At 39.1% G+C, this 8,683-nt stretch overlaps 1 protein-coding gene across 1 annotated transcript; it reads right to left on the reverse strand.

The window, feature by feature from the left end:
- Positions 1–7,518: 7,518 nt before the first annotated feature.
- On the reverse strand, positions 7,519–8,309 carry LOC147460184 (uncharacterized). Its single transcript, XM_086511681.1, has 3 exons — positions 8,255–8,309; positions 8,052–8,168; positions 7,519–7,760 (listed from the first exon to the last, which is right to left on the reverse strand). The coding sequence occupies exons 1-3, from the start codon at positions 8,307–8,309 to the stop codon at positions 7,519–7,521; spliced, it is 414 nt and encodes a 137-aa protein (XP_086367807.1).
- Positions 8,310–8,683: the final 374 nt, after the last annotated feature.

Below are 8,683 nucleotides of genomic sequence, written 5' to 3' on the forward strand. Positions count from 1 at the left end.
GGGGGTTTTTACCAAGTTACATAAGCGTATAAGTTAGGGGCAGACCCCCAATAATTTATCTCCCAAGCTTAAAAATAAGGGAGGGGGGTATCATATTTATCGAAGGGGGGGGGGGGGGGGGGGGGGGGCTCACTTGGGTTGATTACTTGTAACGATTGGTCACCGGTGTGCGCTAGAGCTAGGTTGAATTTAGGGAAAGTTTTTTTTCAAGTCACACATCAAACTTTTCATCAAGTTGGTCATAGATAAGGGATAATTTGGAGTAGGTCACGGGTTGATTTACACCAACTTTGGCTGGGTCAGAATTGGATGAGTAGCTAGAGTGCAGGCTGATCAAGCACATAGACTAAAATTCAAAATAAGACACATTGATGGTACATCTAGTTATCAATAGAAGTGGTTCCTTAGTACATTGCCAGTCACTATGCTACACACTCATTGACTAGTATTACTCAGCTAGATTATGTGAGACCTAAATTTTATATGTAAGATAGGGGTATGATAGTTTTCTTCATTGATTTTTGTATAAGCGTAAAAAGGGGAGTCATATTTCCTAGTATGAGCTGTATATAGGGGTTTGATCAAAGTTGTCCGCTCGCAGGTGGCGTCCTGTCTTGTATAAAGAGTGAATCCCTAGGGATTGGATGATCTTGGCTACATTATAGTTTTTGGTAATCCTTCTTGGCTAATCCACAAGAAAAACCTTGTCATGATGAAAGGTCATAAAAATGGATCCATGTACTCTTTTTTTGTTTCGAGTGTCAATTAACACTCTATCTATGTTGCCGAGCTGTCATCTACTGAATTGTCGCATAGCCGGCTAGGGCATATTAGCCAAAAGGGAATGAAAACACTTTAGCATTCTTGATAATTACATGTGCTAGATTACATGCACTTTCCATTGTGTGAACATTGTCTATATGGAGAAAACTAGGTTGACATTTTTTCCATTGAACAAGAAACTAGGCAAACCCTTGGACTTAGTGCACAATGATTTGTGTGGTCTAATGCCACAAAAACTCTAGGGGAGCAAACTACTTCATCACACTCATAGATGATTCTACCAAAAAGGTGTGGGTGTATCTCCTTAAGCATAAGCAAGAGGTCTTTTCTATGTTCCAAAAATTCCTTGCCATGGTTGAGAACCAATCAAGACAAAAGCTCAAGCTTTTCGCATGGACAATGGTGGAGAAAACGTTGGTGCAGCCAAAGTGTGTCGACCCTAGTAGAGGTCATAGGAAATGATGTGTATGCTTATAGATGCATGGAAAATGGCTAGAGTAGATGGGAAGAGCCTGGGCGGCGGGCAAGTGATAGCGGAGATGTATGCTTTATGTGGTTTTATAGGCCAAAAAGTCTCCAGATAGGGCCTGGTAGGGTGGCAAGTGAAGAATGTCCAAGGTGCTATTTTCTAGTCTAGATATGTAGACCACAAAGTGCTGAAGGAACAGGTCTAGACAGCTTGTCAAATGGAGCTGTAGACTGCAAGATACGGGGCTTTAAAGTTGGAAGTGATTGCAGATCCGAGATAGATAGGCCAAGTGATGCCAGGAAGATCAAACCAATTTGGAGTTATGGGTGTGTAGTTCTTAATTTATGAAGTTTGTCAGTCTTTTCAGATCATTGATCAGAATCCTGGATGCCAAGATATGGCTGGTCAAAGTTTTGTCGGGGGCCAGGTTTGTGTCGTGTTGTCCTTCTCGGGAGATGTTCCATCTGATGATTATGGAGCTTTGCCAGGGATTGTATGCATTCTATGCAGTGTAAAGAGCATACAAAAAGTTACAATGTTGTGTGTAGTATTTGCACAGTACCAAGTCATTGAGACTTTGAAACTTTGGTAGTTTATGAAATGATTCTTCAGAGTTGACCAACACCCAAAGCACCACTCATGGTACTTTAGGATTTCTTGGGTACTATCTCTTAGTACCAAGTCCATGGGACTGCTATTATCATGTCTCTTTGTAGTGTTTTATGTTTGGTAATCTTAACTTTGGAGTACCCATAGTTCCCAGCCTAGTACTTCACTATGTTGTGCGTAGTATTTGCACAATACCAAGTCATTGAGACTTTGGAACTTTGGTAGTTTATGAAATGATTCTTTAGAGATGCCCAACACCCAAAGCACAAATCTTGGTACTTTACAATGGCTTGGTTACTATCTCTCAGTACCAAGTCCATGGGACAACTATTATCATGTATTTTTATAGTGTTTTTTGTTTGGTAATCTTCACTTGAGAGTACCCAGAGTTTCCAACCTTGTACTCCACAATGTTGTGTGTAGTATTTACACAATACCAAGTCATTGAGACTTTGGAACTTTTGTAGTTCATCAAATGATTTTTCAAAGTTCAGCAGTACCCAAAGCACCAATCTTGGTACTTTAGGATGGCTTGGGTATTATCTCTCAGTACCAAGTCCATGGGATTGCTATTATCATGTATCTTTGTAGTATTCTTTCTTTGGTTATCCTAACTTTAGAGTATGGAGAGTTCCCAACCTGGTACCTCACAATGTTGTGTGTAGTATTTGCACAATACCAAGCCATTGAGGCTTTGGAACTTTGGTAGTTCATCAAGTGATTCTTCAAAACCTAGAGATGTACAACACCCAAACCACCAAACCTAGTACGCTACAATTTGCATAGTACCAAGTCCTTAGGACTAGTACCCAGAGTTCCAAATTTGGCACTTTTACAATGTTGTGGGTAGTATTTTCACATAACCAAGTCATTAATACTTTGGTACTTCATCCAATGACTTTAAAAAACTTAAGGCTAATCAGTTCCCAAAGCACTCATTTTGGAGTTTTACAATGGCTTGGATAGTATTTTCACATTACCAAGTCTTTAAGGCTAGTCCTGTGCTGAATTCTCTGCTAGTTGAATTCTCAATTTGAAATCTGATACTTTACTATCAACTTTTCAGTCTGGTTATTGTAGCTTTTGAAGCGCATCTATGTGTCATCTTCAAGGATTCAAACATACATTTTTTTTGTATCTCAGGTGGAACTGTACAAGAGATTCAAAATGAACACACCCACAATCAAGTTGTCTCTTAGGTCTTTTGAGGCCTTAAACCCATTCTTTGTTTGAAAGCTAAAAGAACGGTATATTTGTTGTGTTATGTATCATGTGCAGATGTTATTCCTCAAGGAGGCTTTCAATCACATGCGGTAAAATAAGTTTGGGCTTCATGGAAAAGCTCATACATGTAGATGTTTTATGTGTTGTAGCAAAAATGATGCAAATCAATGCTTTGCAAACCAGGTAGTATGGCAACACCTAAGTTGTTTGCGGGAATCCATTTTGTGTCCAAAGCTGGTTAACAACGAGTTCCACACAAAGAAATGCTTGGTTGGGGAATGTTCTCAATGTGGCATAACCACGTTGCCCTTATGCCTAGATGAGATTTCCAATGATAGGAAGGAGGTGTTTGTCAAGGTGTTCATGGACTTCAACAATGGACATGTGGCTGACGATGGAAGTGAAAAGAAATGAAAGGACTTGGTTCTACAAATAATTTTACATGCTTCTTTCCATGGCCTTTTTGCAAAGCCTTCATCTTTCAATGGTAGGCACAACAATTCAAAGAAAGCATGCTTAGATTTCCTAACAATGTTGTTGTATTTGTAATTGACTTTGTGGAGAATTATTCATTCAAAGTACAAAATGAAATACATTCAATGAATTGGTGGTCAACACAAGTAACAATCCTTGTGCATATTACATATGTTAGAAATTTATGAGGTTCCATACAAAAGACACTGCATTTCTACATAATTGATGATAAGAAACATGATACTTTGCTTGTGTAGCATTGATTTATGCTTCATGATAGGTGCCTGAAAGATCAAGGTCATTGTCTGTGATATCATTGGGTGTGGTTGGATGGTGCAGCATCACAATTCAAGGCACCGTGACCTTTTTACTTTTTTGCCAGGTACCATCAATTGATGGGCTTGCACATGATGTGGAACTTCTCTGCATCGGGGCATGGAAAAGGCGAGCATGATGGAGCAAGTGTTTTCATTGAGAGAATACTAACAAATGAGGAGCTGAAACCAAACGGGGCACCGATGAATGGTGCAACTGATGTTGTTACTTTTCTAAAGGAAAAATTTGGAGACACAATTGGGTCACATAGATCTAAGACATAGAGAGTATTCTGGCTGGTTTCAAAGGATGAAGTGAAACAAGATATCTAGTGGGAATGTCAAAGAGTCCAAGGCTTGCGTACGACCCATTGTGTAGATGGTTATTCACCTGAGGACCCATGCGCTCTACGTCTTCGTACACTCTCATGATTTTGTGATACATGTTTAAGTAGGCAATGTTGCAATGAAGGTAGTTGAAGGTCGTGAGGACTTCTACCTTTTGAAATGCACCAAAGTCATGTACCAGGCAAACAAATCACAAAGGGATAAGTGGCACAACAAGATTGCTAGAGGTGTACTTGTGACTGAAGACTTTTAATATGGCCAAGTGGATGGGAAATGTGATACATACAACCTTTTTGATTGTACACCACCAGTCATGATCTATTCCCACCTTGTAAGATCCATACAAATTCCGATGGAGTCTACGTCTTGACTCCAAAACATGTTTATTTTAATCAATGAGGTCTATGAAAATGTATACAATAGTATGTCATATGATGACGATGGAGAAGAAAATGAGGGAATTTGGCCCATCCCCACCTCTTCCATTTGAGAGATTGAGTAGTTTGTACTAGGTCTGTCATTCAAGCTTGAGTAATTTGTCCTCCCTACCTTCACTATGTATGTACATCACATGGTACACTATTGAGGTTAGTAATATGACATAATTTACAAGAACTTGAAAAATAGTGACTTAGAATCATCTTACAATGAGAATAACACTGCCAAATTTGTAACTTACTACTATTGGTAATTGTTACTTCTCGAGCTCACAATGTTGTTTTTTTTTTTTAACAATGCTAACTTTGCTATAAAGTTTGTATAGCCAACTTCCATGACATAGAATCACCCTACAATGAGAAGAGGCTAATACCAAATTTGGTACATACCAATACCAATACTTCAAGCCTCAAAAGCTTCAAATTTGGTAGTGTTATTTAAATTTCCCCATCCCATAATATTTTTTTCCAAAATAGGCTTTCTTCTACAATCAGTCTATAGTGAGATATTCAACACCAAATTTGGCACTTTACACTACCAAATTTGGAAGTCTTCAATGACAGTATCAAAAGCACCAAATTTTGTATTGATATACCTAACTTTCCCAACCCATAATGTTTTTCTTCAAAATAACCTTTTTCCAAAATAAGCTTTCTTCTACAATCACCATGTAGTGAGACGACCAAGACCAAATTTGGTACTTTACAAAACAAATTTGGTAGATGCCAATGCCAGTATCAAAAGAGCCAAATTTTGTAATGATATACCTAACTTCCCCATCCCATACTATTGTTTTTTTCTAAAATAAGCTATCTTCAACAATCACCTTGTAGTGATATTAAAAACACCCAATTTGGTACTTTATAGTACCAAAGTTGGTAGTTGTCAATGCAAGTATCACAAGCACCAAATTTTGTACTGGTACACCTAACTTCCCTAGCAACACCATATTAGTGAATTTGGGAAGCTCCCAATTCCCACTTTCAAAACAAGCTTATGATTTAACCACATGGCCAAATCTTAGCCAAATTTTTGAGAGCATGGCTTGGAAGAGATTTTCAAGCACTACCTTGTGTAATGCTTTGGTCTTAAAAAAAAAATTGAGATTTGTCCATATGGCCAAATCTTCAAGACATTGGTGATTCCCAAATTGGCTCTGAAGTTTCAAACTCTCTAATATGGTGTTTACCCCATAATATTGTTTTTGTTCAAAATAAGCTATCTTCAACAATCACCCTGTAGTGAGGTGAACAACACCCAATTTGATACTTTACAGTACCAATTTGGTAGTTTCCAATGCCAGTATCACAACCACCAAATTTTGTATTGGTGTACCTAATTTCCCCAGTTCTTTTACAAAATAAGCTCTCTCCAAAATAAGATTTCTTCTACACTCACCCTATAGTGAGATGAGAAGCACCAAATTTGGTACTTTACAATACCCAATTTACCAGTACCAAAGCCTGAAGGTTGACATTCCTAGTACCAAAGGCTTCAAATTTGATACTGGTAATTATAATTTCTCGAGCCCAGAATGGTAATTTTTTTCCAAAAAAAGCTCTACTATAAAATTTGTTCAATGGAGCATCTATGAGTTACAATCACCCTACAATGAGAAGACCAATAGCAAATTTGATACTTACGAGTACCAAATCCAAAGATCAACACAAAATGACCACAAAAGCATACTGTAAGAAAAATGACTAAATAGACATTAGTGAATTTTCATTTTCACATAAAGAGGAATACATAGCAGACTGCACCAATAAAATTTTCTTTCTTTGTTTCACAAATCATGGGTTGACAGGGGGGTCAAAGCAACAAGTGTATCGCTCTCACTGAATGAAACAATCAACAACGTGAGGGCTAATGTTGCTTCTACATCAAAGAGGGGGTGTTGATGGCTATATGCTATTGGGTAGGGAGTAGAAATCCAGCCCTCTAGCCGGGGGTTGACAAAGGCCATGAAATACAAGGTAAAGTAGGGATCAAGGTAAGAAGGCTCATATGACCAAATGGCCAGACACTTCTCATAGTCATTTCTGAGAGGCTTATATATACATTCATCTACAAGTATGGTAGTGCTGGTATTATACAATGGGTGTTTTTCCCACACTGATCTTAGCAACTTCAAGAAGATAGGCTTATCACCAACATCTCCTAGCACACATGGGACATCAAGGATGTTGGGTAGCCACATCTTATAATCTTCTTGGCTAAACACATATGTAAGAGTACGGGAAAGTTAAGCAGAATTAATGACGGTACACATTGGTAATTGGCATGAGAGGGTCAGACATATACTTTTGACTACTTGATCACTACTATGACAGTATGGTAGGCATGTTCCTAGAAAGTGCATTAGTTTTTATCTTCTACAACATGACCATATCATAATATCTACTTGCCTGGACAACTTTACAAGCACATCCTTTGCATCCCATGATTGCACACCATAACTCTGACCCGGACAATATACAAATGATGTCATCTCTACTGAGAGGTGCAAAAAATGTATCTTTGATGGTGGTTGGTTGTAGCTCTTTAAGAGCACACCATTCACATTAAATACAATTATCCATATGCCTATAGCCATAACATCTTTTAGCAGCTCTATGTCAGTTTTTGACACAAATCAATTTCTACAGTGTCAATAATATTCTGAGTCAATTAGCACACAATGAAGATACTACAACAACTTACAAGGTCAATTCAAAGATCAAAGGGTCAGAGTCTACCACAAGAGAGGACAATATAAGAAGGAAAATGTAACATCAGCACATTACATCAGCACACAAAACTGTCAATTACAAGGGTAGGCATAAGCTAAAGTTTGCAATCACGGGACTTGTTGGCACGTCAATGGACTAGCTTTCTTCCTACTACATACAACAAGTTCGACAAGGTGAAATCACCTGGGGATGTCAGCATTGCGCCGTCCACCTTCTCCCGATCATTAACACCCACGTCCACATCAATCAGATCAGTCATGTCATCCTGAACCTTTCCCTTGTTTACATATTTCTCAACAGTCCCACCTTTAGCACCATCCTCACTATTGTCCGCTTTCTTAACACAAACAGCCGCTCCCTCGCCATTCTCTTCAATAGCACCCTGCCCTGCCACGACCTTAGCTATAGTTAGCAGCACCTCATCAATTGCACCCTGTTCATTAAACATGGTTTGCTCGTCCTGTGGCTTGTTACCGTCCATTGAAGAAACGTCAACAATATTCATTCAAACACTATTCCTGGCCTTCAACAACCTCCCTCTTCTCCATAGAAGTATCCACCCCTTGGCTTTCACACGTTGTGTAAATATCCTGCCCCTCCACTTTATCCTTCCTCCAACCAAATTCCAAGTCCACAAGGACGTCTTGACCCGTTTCATACTAGCAAGGTCCTCCACATCCTTAACAAAAACCTTTGCTAGTCCAGGCCCACCATTCTTCACACCCATTGTGCTTGTTCCTTGCACACCTTGGCTTGTAGGTATCGCATCTTCCTTGTCTTCACAATCACAAATGACTCAACTCAATCAGCATCATAATCCAAAAGTAGAAAGCCCCACGGTATTGAAAACAGAGCCAACTTACCCTTTACAATATAATGCCCCTTGATATACGCTTTTTCCATTGCACGAATTACCATGCCACACCCCTCTTTCACACATGTTCCACTAGTGTGCAAAAGTGCATTGAAGCAGAGAGGGTGGTATTGATGCCTTCACTCTAACATGAAACTGCCCACAACATACACCACCTCTAGATACTCTGCGCATGCAGCACATGTGCCAAACACATGGATTGTTTTGTCAATATCTACAAAGGGTGGCCTGGGGAAGAGGGTGAACCTCTTTCCTTGCTTCACTTCCTTGAGCATCACATTCACAAATTGGCAATGGAGTTGTCTCTCCTTGTAGGAGGCATCCAGCTTGTCATGTTGTGCTAGTTACACAACAAAAGAAAAATAATCAATCTCACAGAACACGCCATGTGCTAGAAACTACACATAGAAGATCAATT

This window comes from Adiantum capillus-veneris, chromosome 4 (assembly GCF_014529385.1).
Source record: "Adiantum capillus-veneris isolate H3 chromosome 4, ASM1452938v2, whole genome shotgun sequence".
Classification (NCBI taxonomy): Eukaryota; Viridiplantae; Streptophyta; class Polypodiopsida; order Polypodiales; family Pteridaceae; genus Adiantum; species Adiantum capillus-veneris.

Coding starts and splice junctions, on each gene's coding strand:
- LOC147460184 (XM_086511681.1), bottom strand. CDS start 8,309: ATGGTAATTCGTGCAATGGAAAAAGCGTATATCAAGGGGCATTATATT. Junction 8,169..8,254: donor GGGGCATTATATTGTAAAGG/GTAAGTTGGCTC, acceptor GTGATTGTGAAG/ACAAGGAAGATGCGATACCT. Junction 7,761..8,051: donor GGATGTGGAGGACCTTGCTA/GTATGAAACGGG, acceptor GTGCTATTGAAG/AGAATGGCGAGGGAGCGGCT.